This window comes from Oncorhynchus clarkii, unplaced genomic scaffold (genome assembly GCF_045791955.1).
Source record: "Oncorhynchus clarkii lewisi isolate Uvic-CL-2024 unplaced genomic scaffold, UVic_Ocla_1.0 unplaced_contig_1793_pilon_pilon, whole genome shotgun sequence".
Classification (NCBI taxonomy): domain Eukaryota; kingdom Metazoa; phylum Chordata; class Actinopteri; order Salmoniformes; family Salmonidae; genus Oncorhynchus; species Oncorhynchus clarkii.
In genome coordinates this window covers 127,184-143,237 of record NW_027261072.1, presented here as the reverse complement: position 1 = coordinate 143,237, position 16,054 = coordinate 127,184, and the positions used below count along the sequence as shown (strand labels likewise).

The 16,054-nt window shown below is 48.1% G+C and overlaps 1 protein-coding gene across 1 annotated transcript in view; it reads left to right on the top strand.

The window, feature by feature from the left end:
- The first annotated feature begins 1,643 nt into the window (after nucleotides 1–1,643).
- LOC139404558 (exocyst complex component 4-like) overlaps nucleotides 1,644–16,054 on the top strand; it is a 129,253-nt gene continuing 114,842 nt past the window's right edge. The window contains exons 1-2 of the mRNA XM_071147258.1: nucleotides 1,644–1,668; nucleotides 1,977–2,073. Coding sequence (XP_071003359.1) covers nucleotides 1,644–1,668; nucleotides 1,977–2,073 — 122 coding nt within the window. The remainder of the gene's footprint in view (nucleotides 1,669–1,976; nucleotides 2,074–16,054) is intronic.

Sequence of the window (16,054 nt, the reverse complement as noted above, 5' to 3'; positions counted from 1 at the left end):
AACAAGAAGCTGTTCCCACACAAATGAATTTTCATGGAAACAGCAGAGAAAATGTCGTCTAAAAGCTTTTGAATGGAATGAAAGCATCTCTTCTTTGTAATGAGTGTAGGGGATGGATGGATGGGGAACGAGAGAGGAGTTGTCTCCATGCTTTACAATGGAGCGGGTTTCATTACAACTATCAGAGAGTATCAGGAGGCTGAGGGAACAATGTGATGATGTACATTTGAATGCAGGGTTATACAGGTAAAGCTGACTGGAGACTGTCTTTCACACCATCAATACAGGTAAAGCTGACTGGAGACTGGCTTTCACACCATCAATGCAGGTAAACTGACTAGAGACTGGCTTTCACACCATCAATGCAGGTAAACTGACTAGAGACTGACTGGCTTCAACACCATCAATGCAGGTAAACTGACTAGAGACTGACTGGCTTCAACACCATCAATGCAGGTAAACTGACTAGAGACTGACTGGCTTCAACACCATCAATGCAGGTAAACTGACTAGAGACTGACTGGCTTCAACACCATCAATGCAGGTAAACTGACTAGAGACTGACTGGCTTTCACACCATCAATGCAGGTAACACTGACTGGGGACTGGCTTTCACACCACCAATGCAGGTAACACTGACTGGGGACTGGCTTTCACACCATCAATGCAGGTAACACTGACTGGGGACTGGCTTTCACACCACCAATGCAGGTAACACTGACTGGGGACTGGCTTTCACACCATCAATACAGATAAACTGACTGGAGACTGGCTTTCACACCATCAATGCAGTTAAAGCTGACTGGAGACTGACTGGCTTCAACACCATCAATGCAGGGTTATGCAGGTAAAGCTGACTGGCTTCAACACCATCAGTAGGCGTTGTTTGTCTGTTGTAATATAGACTCAGAGGTCTAGTTTAGATTGAAATACCACGCACACCACACAAGCACGCACGCAAAACGCACACACACACACTTCAACAAACTCCCAGACCCCATATCCGTGATTATATCAGCCCAATGTATCTCTGGCATGTGCAGCACCACACCAAGTACAGTGTTTATGTTAAAGCACATCCCAGTTAGAAGCAATGGGAGAAACTGTTCAGAATGCTAGTCAATAGAATTCACTATTAACCAGTGTCCTCTAGACTCCAAGCCACTGATAAAATACTGTCAATCCAAAGCCGAAAGACAACTGACAACCCTCTCCAGTGGTTAAAAAGTGATGTGTGAAATTTTAATGAATAATAGTGTCTCTGTGCACTGTGGGGGAGGGGGGAGCAACGCCACTGTCGATTCGCACCTCTCCGTTATTTATATTCATTGATCCACCTGCATGGGACATCGTTCGCCGGCTTCGGTTTTTATCGACAACAGTCCGCAATTCCTTTATGTCAATTATATTGATTACTTCAGGTTGACTGGACGTAATGAGGAACAGTGGTGCACTTGATGCTTGATCGGCCCCTTTCACCCCCCCCCCCCTTCTCGCCCATCCTCTCCCCTACCCCCCCCGCCTACCCTCTCTCGCCCACCATCTCTCGCCCACCCCCAGGTCTGATTGAGTTACACACCAATGATTTTCTGATTAACCCTGTTAGCCGAGGGGTTCACCCATGCACTAGTGCAGGGGCATGGATGTGGGAGTCGGTGGAAGGGTCCAGTGAGTGTCTGAGTCCGGCTTTGCTGACTGCTGATAGGATGATGTCTTAATAATGGAAGATGATGGCTTTATTCTTTGCCTGATAAACCCAATCGGGACCTGTAGAAACATTGTATTTTAGCAACATGTGGCGGCCATTTACTGGGTCTAATATCCTCTCAATGGGGATGCTTTGGGTGAATCTGACGATTGATCGCGTCTGTGTTGTCCTTGATGGAGGACTGTTTACTCACCACATTAAAGGACTGTGTTACTCCCTCTGTCTGTTTCTTTGTCTCAGTCTTTCTCTTTCCCTCCTCACATTCCAGGTGGTGCAGATGATAACCTGATCGAAGGAGGAGAGATGAAGTTTGTCTGTAAACCTGGAGCCAGGAACATCACAGTGATCTTCCAGCCTCTCCTCAGGTAGGACTTACTAACCACACACACACACACGCGCACACACGCACACACGCACACACGCACACACACACAGACACAGATTCAATAATATGTGGCCATGGTCAATATGCACTAGAGGGAAGACAATGGCCTTCCATCATACCAGTCACAGAGAACAAGACAGATCATCCCTCAGACAACAACTACTTCCCTACGCTGTTCATTCACATTGATTCATTTTGACGTAATTTTCCCTAAAAGCCTTTAGTTTAGTCCAATCCACATTTTCCCTTTCAATGTCTTATGAGATCATTGGTCTGGTCCACTATGTATAGTCAATGTGAGAGGACGTCCATGATCCAAACAATGGGCAGCACTCAGACTGGAGCATGACTCTAAACCAGTAGAATGTCTACAATTAGATTATATCTCAGACTGGAGCATGACTCTAAACCAGTAGAATGTCTACAATTAGATTATATCTCAGACTGGAGCATGACTCTAAACCAATAGAATGTCTACAATTAGATTATATCTCAGACTGGAGCATGACTCTAAACCAGTAGAATGTCTACAATTAGATTATATCTCAGACTGGAGCATGACTCTAAACCAGTAGAATGTCTACAATTAGATTATATCTCAGACTGGAGCATGACTCTAAACCAGTAGAATGTCTACAATTAGATTATATCTCAGACTGGAGCATGACTCTAAACCAGTAGAATGTCTACAATTAGATTATATCTCAGACTGGAGCATGACTCTAAACCAGTAGAATGTCTACAATTAGATTATATCTCAGACTGGAGTATGACTCTAAACCAGTAGAATGTCTACAATTAGATTATATCTCAGACTGGAGCATGACTCTAAACCAGTAGAATGTCTACAATTAGATTATATCTCAGACTGGAGCATGACTCTAAACCAGTAGAATGTCTACAATTAGATGATATCTCAGACTGGAGCATGACTCTAAACCAGTAGAATGTCTACAATTAGATTATATCTCAGACTGGAGCATGACTCTAAACCAGTAGAATGTCTACAATTAGATTATATCCATTACGTCCTTAGTAATCCTTAGTAATCCTTAGTAATTAGTAATCCTCCCATTGATTATACTCTACCGCTTTCATAGCTGGACAGTCCATCCTCCCCCAAACCCCCACAATAAGGCAGATGATGGCCTACATTTTGAGTGTGCTTCCTGTCTGATGTTTACGGTTTTTAATATGGTCCTTATTTATGCTTAGCAATATTCCAGAATGTAATCCACCGTAGTGATTAGTATTGCCTACAGTGACAGTGTACTGTATATAACACGGTGTCCCCAAAGACTGGTGGAAATCCAATTTTCAAACAGCCTAATTAGATTGACCTTCCTTGCAGTGATGAATCACCAGGGCTCCCATTAAACTGTAATATTTCCCCTTACTTAGACTTGGAGCCAGTTGGTGCTGTACTGTACTGTAGGCCAACTGTGTGTGTGTGTGCCCCATTGTTGAACGCAAATGTCCTTTCCTCGTACAGAAGTCAACTACACCCTATCTCATTGAGACAGATGGCCCGGGTAGGGGCTGGATAGGGTCTGTGGTAGGGTCTGTGGAAGGTCTGGGTAGAGGCTGGATAGGGTCTGTGTAGGGGCTGTGGAAGGTCTGGGTAGGGGCTGGATAGGGTCTGTGGTAGGGTCTGGGTAGGGTCTGTGGAAGGTCTGGGTAGGGTCTGTGGAAGGTCTGGGTAGGGGCTGTGGAAGGTCTGGGTAGGGTCTGTGGAAGGTCTGGGTAGGGGCTGTGGAAGGTCTGGGTAGGGGCTGTGGAAGGTCTGGGTAGGGTCTGTGGAAGGTCTGGGTAGGGGCTGTGGAAGGTCTGGATATTGTCTGTGGTAGGGTCTGTGGAAGGTCTGGGTAGGGTCTGTGGAAGGTCTGGGTAGGGTCTGTGGAAGGTCTGGGTAGGGTCTGTAGAAGGTCTGGGTAGGGGCTGTGGAAGGTCTGGGTAGGGGCTGTGGAAGGTCTGGGTAGGGGTTGTGGAAGGTCTGTGGAAGGTCTGGGTAGGGTCTGTGGAAGGTCTGGGTAGGGTCTGTGGAAGGTCTGGGTAGGGTCTGTGGAAGGTCTGGGTAGGGTCTGTGGAAGGTCTGGGTAGGGTCTGTGGATGGTCTGGGTAGAGATACTTAACAGTGAGTGGCTGCTGCCGTTCCCTTGTTGTCAGTAATGGTTCAAATCAATCCCATTAAATCATCTCCATCTCTCTCTCTCTCTCTCTCTCTCTCTCTCTCTCTCTCTCTCTCTCTCTCTCTCCCCCTCTCTCTCTCCCTCTCTCTCTCTCTCTCTCCCCCCCCCTCTATCTCCCTCTCTCCCTCTCTCTCTCCCCCCCTCTCTCTATCTCTCTCCCTCTCCCTGTGCACGAGTTCCCCTCTGAGCTGGCAGTGCCAACAGAGCTGTGTCACTACTCACTGGCAGATGTCTTTCTAATGTCTGTGTAGAGACCCAGCCCTGGCACCTCTGATAGAAGCCACTTTAATACCCACTGATACAGCTTATGGCTGTTTTTAATAGCAACTCCCATAACAGGTAATTGAGTAATACTGCATAGGAAATCAATGGAGTGGGAGGGGGGAAGTGAGTGAGTGAGTGAGTGAGTGAGTGAGTGAGTGAGTGAGTGAGTGTGGAATACAGGTCTTCACGGAACCACCTACAGTTGAAGTCGGAAGTTTACATACACTGGAGTCATTAAAACTTGTTTTTCAACCACCAAATTTCTTGTTTACAAACTGTAGTTTTGGCAAGTCGGTTAAGACCTCTACTTTGTGCATGACACACGTAATGGTTAATGTTATCAAATACTAATTGAGTGTATGTAAACTTCTGACCCACTGGGAAGGTGATGAAAGAAATAAAAGCTGAAATTAATAATTCTCTCTACTATTATTCTGACATTTCACATTCTTAAATTAAAGTGGTGATCCCTAACTGACCTAAGACAAGGACTTTTTACTAGGTTTAAATGTCAGGAATTGTGAAACACTGACTTAAAATGTATTTGGCTAAGGTGTATGTAAACTTCCCGACTTCAACTGTGCAGTCGTGGCCAAAAGTTTTGAATGACACAAATATGAATTTTCACAAAGTCTGCTGCCTCAGTTTGTATGATGGCAATTTGCATATACTCCAGAATGTTATAAAGAGTGATCAGATGAATTGCAATTAATTGCAAAGTCCCTCTTTGCCATGGAAATGAACTGAATCCCCCAAAAACATTTCCACTGCATTTCAGCCCTGACACAAAAGGACCAGCTGACATCATGTCAGTGATTCTCTCGTTAACACAGGTGTGTTAACAGGAGTGTTGACGAGGACAAGGCTGGAGATCACTCTGTCATGCTTATTGAGTTCGAATAACAGACTGGAAGCTTCAAAAGGAGGGTGGTGCTTGGAATCATTGTTCTTCATCTGTCAACCATGGTTACCTGCAATAAACACGTGCCGTCGTCATTGCTTTGCACAAAAAGGGCTTCACAGGCAAGGATATTTCTGCCAGATATTGCTGCCACCTAAATCAACCATTTATCGGATCATCAAGAACTTCAATGAGAGCGGCTCAATTGTTGTGAAGAAGACTTCAGGGCGCACAAGAAAGTCCAGCAAGCGCCAGGACCGTCTCCTAAAGTTGATTCAGCTGCGGGATCGGGGCACCACCTGTACAGAGCTTGCTCAGGAGTGGCAGTAGGCAGGTGTGAGTGCATCTGCAAGCACAGTGAGGCAAATACTTTTGGATGATGGCCTGGTGTCAAGAAGGGCAGCAAAGAAGCCACTTCTCTCCAGGAAAAACATCAGGGACAGACTGATATTCTGCATAAGGTACAGGGATTGGATTGCTGAGGACTGGGGTAAAGTCATTTTCTCTGATGGATCCCCTTTCCGGTTGTTCGGGGCATCCGGAAAAAAGCTTGTCCGGAGAAGACAAGGTGAGCGCTACCATCAGTCCTGTGTCATGCCAACAGTAAAGCATCCTGAGACCATTCATGTGTGGGGTTGCTTCTCAGCCAAGGGAGTGAGCTCACTCACAATTTTGCCTAAGAACACAGCCATGAATAAAGAATGGTACCAACCTCTGAGAGCAAATTCTCCCAACTTTCCAGGAACAGTTTGGTGATGAACAATGCCTTTTCCAGCGTGATGGAGCACCTTGCCATAAGGCAAAACTCAGTGGCTCTGGGAACAAAACAATTATATTTTGGATGCATGGTCAGGAAACTCCCCAGATCTTAATCCCATTGAGAACTTGTGGTCAATCCTCAAGAGGCGTGTGGACAAACAAAAACCCACAAATTCTGACAAACTCCGAGCATTGATTATGCAAGAATGGGCTGCCATCAGTCAGGATGTGGCCCAGAAGTTAATTGACAGCATGCCAGGGCGGATTGCAGAGGTCTTGAAAAAGAAGGGTCAACACTGCAAATATTGACTCTTTGCATCAACTTCATGTAATTGTCAATAAAAGCCTTTGACACTTATGAAATGCTTGTAATTATACTTCAGTATTCCATAGTAACATCTGACAAAAATATCTAAAGACACTGAGGCAGCAGACTTTGTGAAAATGTATATTTGTCATTATCAAAACTTTTGTCCCCGACTGTATACCCGAGACCCAATACAGGACTCGAGCGGCTCCGGTTCCAGAATGGTAAATAATGTTATGTCTCTGATATGATTGTTATTTAAACTGACTTGTGTCCTGAAGGACCCGTACAGATCCGAAGGAAACTGCTGCAGGGGAGAGAGACATTTGATCATTTATGCTGCTGCTCTTGCTTTTCACAAGAGTGGAGTGTGGCGCTTTTGTAGCTTGTTGTTGTTGGCCAATCATGAGTCATCGAAGCGTCATGAGGCTGGAAATAAAATTACAGAATTAAAAGTTAAAGGGGAATGATAGGTTATCACGACCAAGAGCCAACAGGTAGGCTGCTACTTTATATTCTGCAGGGAGTTGTTGTTGTTTGTAACAGTAGGATTAGAAAGTTCATTCACTGCAGCTTCAGTTAGCCTAGCTAGCTAACGTTATCTAGCTTAACTTGCTTCTCCCGTTTTGATGTAGTCGAGACAGATACTATGTAATCATATTTGATGATAAATAACCTAGCTATGGCAGCTATTTGTCCACTATAGCACGAGTCGGCTTGGTTGGTTCTCTCCTCCCCGTGTCACTCACTCACAGTACGGCTCCTCCCCCACCTTCTAGAGCGGCACCTATCTCCCTCTTGCACTTTATCAGCTCCGGTTAATAAAGTAGCTGAAAACGTTTTATTTTCTGCTGCTTCCCTCACTCAGATTGGACCGACTCTAGATCTGACCAGATTCCATTCGGGGTCCATTCGGAACAGGTGTCTACTTAAAAATAATTTGTTTTTTTTGCAAATTGGGTCCAGGTGGGAAAGACACACACAAACACAAACACACACACAAACACAAACACAAAAACAAACAAACAAAAGTTGGACCCGTGTGTGTTGATCAATACTGTAGCGTAGGTGTAATTTGTGGCTGATAGCAGGGCTGGGCGTTGTAAAAGAGTGACTGGAGAATTGGTTGTGTGAACTGATTGTATTATAGTATATGTCCAGGCCTTTGTGACTGTGATATGTATATTGATACTGTTATAGGGTGGTCTAGCCCTTAAGGCTATATGGATCAATTCAGTGTATAGCTCTCTGCTTTTCTATACCAACAACTTGTATATCACTGGTATACACTAGCTAAATATAATGACTCCTGTTCCTATCTACTGTGTATTGGTGCAGGGGGGAGAGAAAGTGTTTTTCTAAGTATCAATTCTCAGCGGAAGGATCGATGGGGAAGTTTTATAAAGGGCTGTGTGTTTTCATTTAATGGAGGGTGTTTGGAGCGCCATAGTAAACGGCTGTGTGTGAGCTGCAGAACATCGATCAGGCTGAAAGAGGAGCTAGACTGCAGCAGCAGTCATAGTGTGTGTGTGTGGTTGTTCTGTTTGTTCTGTGCCAACATGCAGGCAATTCTTCCAGACACACACACACCGAGTGCAGCGTGAAGGGTTGTGCAGGTAGGGGGTAATTTAGTTTGACTTGTGGGGGTTTCCTGCTGACATTTGAGTGGTATTTAAACCCTGTGCCCTGACCGGCATTGGCATTTTGAAAAGGGACGACTCGGCGCCCGCTCCCTAATCTCTCCCTCTCCACCATCCTCTGCCTGTGGATGATGAGCCCTGGCACTGGTGTGTCTGTCTGTGTGTGTCCTGTGTTTGAGCAGCTGCCCGTCTTCAGTGGATAAGGTTTGGTTGTAGGGCTGCTGTGTAAATGTGAAGATGACAGAGCAGTGTAGAGGAATTATAACTGAGGCATCGTTATCACTGAGGCATCCAAACTGTCTCTCTCTTTTGGCCCACCAACAGTCAGTCTTTCCCCTCTCTCATCTTCTACCCACTTCCCCTAGCTGTATCAGTTTCAGACCAGTCCCTAGCCCAGCTCTATGCTGTATCAGTCAGTCCCTAGCCCAGCTCTATGCTGTATCAGTATCAGACCAGTCCCTAGCCCAGCTCTATGCTGTATCAGTCAGTCCCTAGCCCAGCTCTATGCTGTATCAGTATCAGTCAGTCCCTAGCCCAGCTCTGTGCTGTATCAGTCAGTCCCTAGCCCAGCTCTGTGCTGTATTAGTATCAGACCAGTCCCTAGCCCAGCTCTATGCTGTATCAGTATCAGACCAGTCCCTAGCCCAGCTCTATGCTGTATCAGTATCAGTCAGTCCCTAGCCCAGCTCTGTGCTGTATCAGTCAGTCCCTAGCCCAGCTCTGTGCTGTATCAGTATCAGACCAGTCCCTAGCCCAGCTCTATGCTGTATCAGTATCAGACCAGTCCCTAGCCCAGCTCTATGCTGTATCAGTATCAGACCAGTCCCTAGCCCAGCTCTATGCTGTATCAGTATCAGACCAGTCCCTAGCCCATCTCTGTGCTGTATCAGTATCAGACCTGTCCCTAGCCCAGCTCTATGCTGTATCAGTATCAGACCAGTCCCTAGCCCAGCTCTATGCTGTATCAGTCAGTCCCTAGCCCAGCTCTGTGCTGTATCAGTATCAGACCAGTCCCTAGCCCAGCTGTGTGCTGTATTAGTATCAGACCAGTCCCTAGCCCAGCTCTGTGCTGTATCAGTCAGTCCCTAGCCCAGCTCTGTGCTGTATCAGTATCAGACCAGTCCATAGCCCAGCTGTGTGCTGTATTAGTATCAGACCAGTCCCTAGCCCAGCTCTATGCTGTATCAGTATCAGACCAGTCCCTAGCCCAGCTCTATGCTGTATCAGTATCAGACCAGTCCCTAGCCCAGCTCTGTGCTGTATCAGTATCAGACCAGTCCCTAGCCCAGCTCTATGCTGTATCAGTATCAGACCAGTCCCTAGCCCAGCTCTATGCTGTATCAGTATCAGACCAGTCCCTAGCCCAGCTCTATGCTGTATCAGACCAGTCCCTAGCCCAGCTCTGTGCTGTATCAGTCAGTTCCTAGCCCAGCTCTATGCTGTATCAGTATCAGACCAGTCCCTAGCCCAGCTCTATGCTGTATCAGTATCAGACCAGTCCCTAGCCCATCTCTGTGCTGTATTAGTATCAGACCAGTCCCTAGCCCAGCTCTGTGCTGTATCAGTCAGTCCCTAGCCCAGCTCTGTGCTGTATCAGTATCAGACCAGTCCCTAGCCCAGCTCTATGCTGTATCAGTATCAGACCAGTCCCTAGCCCAGCTCTATGCTGTATCAGTATCAGACCAGTCCCTAGCCCAGCTCTATGCTGTATCAGTATCAGACCAGTCCCTAGCCCAGCTCTATGCTGTATCAGTATCAGACCAGTCCCTAGCCCATCTCTGTGCTGTATCAGTATCAGACCAGTCCCTAGCCCAGCTCTATGCTGTATCAGTATCAGACCAGTCCCTAGCCCAGCTCTATGCTGTATCAGTATCAGACCAGTCCCTAGCCCATCTCTGTGCTGTATCAGTATCAGACCAGTCCCTAGCCCAGCTCTATGCTGTATCAGTATCAGACCAGTCCCTAGCCCAGCTCTGTGCTGTATTAGTATCAGACCAGTCCCTAGCCCAGCTCTGTGCTGTATCAGTATCAGACCAGTCCCTAGCCCAGCTCTGTGCTGTATCAGTATCAGACCAGTCCCTAGCCCAGCTCTGTGCTGTATCAGTCAGTCCCTAGCCCAGCTCTGTGCTGTATCAGTATCAGACCAGTCCCTAGCCCATCTCTGTGCTGTATTAGTATCAGACCAGTCCCTAGCCCAGCTCTGTGCTGTATCAGTCAGTCCCTAGCCCAGCTCTGTGCTGTATTAGTATCAGACCAGTCCCTAGCCCAGCTCTGTGCTGTATCAGTCAGTCCCTAGCCCAGCTCTGTGCTGTATTAGTATCAGACCAGTCCCTAGCCCAGCTCTGTGCTGTATCAGTATCAGACCAGTCCCTAGCCCAGCTGTGTGCTGTATTAGTATCAGACCAGTCCCTAGCCCAGCTCTGTGCTGTATCAGTATCAGACCAGTCCCTAGCCCAGCTCTATGCTGTATCAGTATCAGACCAGTCCCTAGCCCAGCTCTATGCTGTATCAGTATCAGACCAGTCCCTAGCCCAGCTCTGTGCTGTATCAGTATCAGACCAGTCCCTAGCCCATCTCTATGCTGTATCAGTATCAGACCAGTCCCTAGCCCAGCTCTATGCTGTATCAGTATCAGACCAGTCCCTAGCCCAGCTCTATGCTGTATCAGTATCAGACCAGTCCCTAGCCCATCTCTGTGCTGTATCAGTATCAGACCAGTCCCTAGCCCAGCTCTATGCTGTATCAGTATCAGACCAGTCCCTAGCCCAGCTCTATGCTGTATCAGTATCAGACCAGTCCCTAGCCCATCTCTGTGCTGTATCAGTATCAGACCAGTCCCTAGCCCAGCTCTGTGCTGTATCAGTATCAGACCAGTCCCTAGCCCAGCTCTATGCTGTATCAGTATCAGACCAGTCCCTAGCCCAGCTCTGTGCTGTATCAGACCAGTCCCTAGCCCAGCTCTGTGCTGTATCAGTATCAGACCAGTCCCTAGCCCAGCTCTGTGCTGTATCAGTATCAGACCAGTCCCTAGCCCAGCTCTGTGCTGTATCAGTCAGTCCCTAGCCCAGCTCTGTGCTGTATCAGTATCAGACCAGTCCCTAGCCCATCTCTGTGCTGTATTAGTATCAGACCAGTCCCTAGCCCAGCTCTGTGCTGTATCAGTCAGTCCCTAGCCCAGCTCTGTGCTGTATTAGTATCAGACCAGTCCCTAGCCCAGCTCTGTGCTGTATCAGTCAGTCCCTAGCCCAGCTCTGTGCTGTATTAGTATCAGACCAGTCCCTAGCCCAGCTCTGTGCTGTATCAGTATCAGACCAGTCCCTAGCCCAGCTGTGTGCTGTATTAGTATCAGACCAGTCCCTAGCCCAGCTCTGTGCTGTATCAGTATCAGACCAGTCCCTAGCCCAGCTCTATGCTGTATCAGTATCAGACCAGTCCCTAGCCCAGCTCTATGCTGTATCAGTATCAGACCAGTCCCTAGCCCAGCTCTGTGCTGTATCAGTATCAGACCAGTCCCTAGCCCATCTCTATGCTGTATCAGTATCAGACCAGTCCCTAGCCCAGCTCTATGCTGTATCAGTATCAGACCAGTCCCTAGCCCAGCTCTATGCTGTATCAGTATCAGACCAGTCCCTAGCCCAGCTCTATGCTGTATCAGTATCAGACCAGTCCCTAGCCCATCTCTGTGCTGTATTAGTATCAGACCAGTCCCTAGCCCAGCTCTGTGCTGTATCAGTATCAGACCAGTCCCTAGCCCAGCTCTATGCTGTATCAGTATCAGACCAGTCCCTAGCCCAGCTCTGTGCTGCATCAGTCAGTACCTAACCCATCTCTATGCTGCATCAGTCCCTAACCCACCTCTATGCTGCATCAGTCCCTAACCCACCTCTATGCTGCATCAGTCCCTAACACATCTCTATGCTGCATCAGTCCCTAACCCACCTCTATGCTGCATCAGTCCCTAACCCACCTCTATGCTGCATCAGTCCCTAACCCATCTCTATGCTGCATCAGTCCAGTCCCTAACTAACCTCTATGCTGCATCAGTCCCTAACCCACCTCTATGCTGCATCAGTCCCTAACCCACCTCTATGCTGCATCAGTCCCTAACCCACCTCTATGGAATTCGAGGTTCGTAGTTACGCAATACATATTGATTTCTAGTTGCCGGGCGGAGTTACACAACAGACACTTTTGCTCCCAAACACAAGGTATCAATTTCTTGCTTTATTACAAAGCAGTTGAACCGGTACACTGGGTCAACCCTGGACAGTTACCATGCTGCGTTGAGCCGGTACACTGGGTCAACCCTGGACAGTTACCATGCTGCGTTGAGCCGGTACACTGGGTCAACCCTGCACAGTTACCATGCTGCGTTCAGCCGGTACACTGGGTCAACCCTGGACAGTTACCATGCTGCGTTGAGCCGGTACACTGGGTCTACCCTGGACAGTTACCATGCTGCGTTGAGCCGGTACACTGGGTCAACCCTGGACAGTTACCATGCTGCGTTGAGCCGGTACACTGGGTCAACCCTGGACAGTTACCATGCTGCGTTGAGCCGGTACACTGGGTCAACCCTGGACAGTTACCATGCTGCGTTGAGCCGGTACACTGGGTCAACCCTGGACAGTTACCATGCTGCGTTCAGCCGGTACACTGGGTCAACCCTGGACAGTTACCATGCTGCGTTGAGCCGGTACACTGGGTCAACCCTGGACAGTTACCATGCTGCGTTGAGCCGGTACACTGGGTCAACCCTGGACAGTTACCATGCTGCGTTGAGCCGGTACACTGGGTCAACCCTGGACAGTTACCATGCTGCGTTGAGCCGGTACACTGGGTCAACCCTGGACAGTTACCGTGCTGCGTTGAGCTGGTACACTGGGTCAACCCTGGACAGTTACCGTGCTGCGTTGAGCCGGTACACTGGGTCAACCCTGGACAGTTACCATGCTGCGTTGAGCCGGTACACTGGGTCAACCCTGGACAGTTACCATGCTGCGTTGAGCCGGTACACTGGGTCAACCCTGGACAGTTACCATGCTGCGTTGAGCCGGTACACTGGGTCAACCCTGGACAGTTACCATGCTGCGTTGAGCCGGTACACTGGGTCAACCCTGGACAGTTACCGTGCTGCGTTGAGCCGGTACACTGGGTCAACCCTGGACAGTTACCATGCTGCGTTGAGCCGGTACACTGGGTCAACCCTGGACAGTTACCATGCTGCGTTGAGCCGGTACACTGGGTCAACCCTGGACAGTTACCATGCTGCGTTGAGCCGGTACACTGGGTCAACCCTGGACAGTTACCATGCTGCGTTGAGCCGGTACACTGGGTCAACCCTGGACAGTTACCGTGCTGCGTTGAGCCGGTACACTGGGTCAACCCTGGACAGTTACCGTGCTGCGTTGAGCCGGTACACTGGGTCAACCCTGGACAGTTACCATGCTGCGTTGAGCCGGTACACTGGGTCAACCCTGGACAGTTACCGTGCTGCGTTGAGCCGGTACACTGGGTCAACCCTGGACAGTTACCGTGCTGTGTTGAGCCGGTACTCTGGATCTCTAACCTGATATTGGGTCCAAAAGCTCTCAAATGAAAGTCTAAAAGTTTGAAAGAGAAACAAGTTCAGAACTTCTATATTTTTCTTCCAACAATATTTCTCCTTAAGGAATGTTTTGGTGACCTTAGAAATGTCACCGTGACTCTGAAAGAGGGTGACACCAGTGGCCAGGGGGAAGTTGCTGTGTACTCTGTACTGTAGGTATTTTTGGATGGGTCATGATAACAAGGTCAGTTACTGTACACTTTAATCAGCTTCACGCCCTAGTCCTTAAGATATGACATGGCCAGCTACCTCACAATGTAACCTCCCAATGAATGGCTGGGCGGTTTGGAATGAGGTCCTCAGGTTGTGACTCTAGGTCCCCGGGAGGGTTCAAATCTCATATAACCATGTTTGAGAACAAGAGAGAGAGCGTCAGGGGAAAGCCTAGTGGTAGAAGACCTACTAGATTGAACTGTGTCCTCTGTCAGGGGTAACTGGTCAATCAGTCAGTCAGTTAGTTGTTCAGTCACTCACACTGTCACTCACCCTCAGCCCTGGGATAGACAGCTCTCTGCTGCCACAACGACAACAACAGGTAGAAGAGATGACACAGATGGAAGAGGGAGGATAAAGAGACGAGGAGAGAGACCGTAAGAGGGAAGAGGAAGAGACTAGGAGAGAGACAGTAACAGAGGGAAGAGGAAGAGACTAGGAGAGAGACAGTAACAGAGGGAAGAGGAAGTGACTAGGAGAGAGACAGTAACAGAGGGAAGAGGAAGAGACTAGGAGAGAGACAGTAACAGGGGGAAGAGGAGGAAGTGACTAGGAGAGAGACAGTAACAGAGGGAAGAGGAGGAAGAGACTAGGAGAGAGACAGTAATATAGGGAAGAGGAAGAGACTAGGAGAGAGACAGTAACAGAGGAGAGAGACAGTAACAGAGGGAAAAGGAAGAGACTAGGAGAGAGACAGTAACAGAGGAGAGAGACAGTAACAGAGGGAAGAGGAAGAGACTAGGAGAGAGACAGTAACAGAGGAGAGAGACAGTAACAGAGGGAAGAGGAAGAGACTAGGAGAGAGACAGTAACAGAGGGAGGAGGGAGAGAGACTAACAGGAGAGAGACAGTAACAGAGGGAAGAGAAGGAAGAGACTAGGAGAGAGACCGTAACAGAGGGAGGAGGGAGACTAGGAGAGAGACAGTAACAGGGGAGAAGAGGAGGAAGAGACTAGCAGAGAGACAGTAACAGAGGGAGGAGGAGGAAGAGACTAGGAGAGAGACAGTAACAGAGGGAGGAAGAGACCAGGAGAGAGACAGTAACAGAGGGAAGAGGTACAGCAGCTACTTCAGCAAGGAGAATAAGAGAGATGAGAGATAAGAGAGATCAATTGAGGGAAGAAGAGAGAGATACATTGAGGAAAGAAGAGAGAGATTTATTGAGGGAACAAGAGATGATTAGAGAGAGAGAAAAGAGAGAGACGAAGAGAGAGATGAGGGGATAGGGAGACGTCAACAGTGGGATGACACTGAGGTATGACGGTAGGGGTGAAGAGGAGGAGAGGGTTCAGAGGAAGGTCAATGAAAGATGGGCCAGTGGCCCCCCTACTGATGTGCCTGGAGGTGAACAGGTCTGTGTCATGGTCTCTCTGTCTCATTACCAGCCCCGTTACACACATTCTGTTGGAGGCTAAAATAACTTTCTGGAAAAGTGGAAAAAAACTCTTTCAACTCTGGAATTTTAAAGTCAATTCTTGCTTGTGTTGTGTTTTCTTAAAGTAAAGAATGCTCTTTTGTCTTATTTAAATACATCTGAGTCACACAGTGTGCCATTCTCTCCAGTGACCATCTATCTATTCAGTTGAATTTGTCCCTACAGGGATATTCATTGTGCAGCAAGGGAAACACAACACACAGTCAATGTACAGTTTACATGTATACTGAGATATGTGTTGCCTTGCTTTCACTTGTCAAATCATGTTAGATCAGGACTTACTGATCTCCCTCCTCTCCCTGGAGGACCTGAGCCCTGGGCCCATGCCTCAGGGATGACTCCTTGCTGTCCCCAGTCCACCTGGCCGTGCTGCTGCTCCAGTTTCAACTGTTCTTCCTGCGGCTTTGGAACCCTGACCTGTTCACCGGTTGTGCTACCTGTCCCAGACCTGCTGTTTTGGACTCTCTCTTTACCGCACCTGCTGTCTCTAACTCTGAATACTCGGCTATGAAAAGCCAACTGACATTTACTCCTGAGGTGCTGACTTGTTGCACCCTCTACAACCACTGTGATTATTATTATTTGACCATGCTGGTCATTTATGAACATTTGAACATCTTGGCCATGTTCTGTTATACTCTCCAC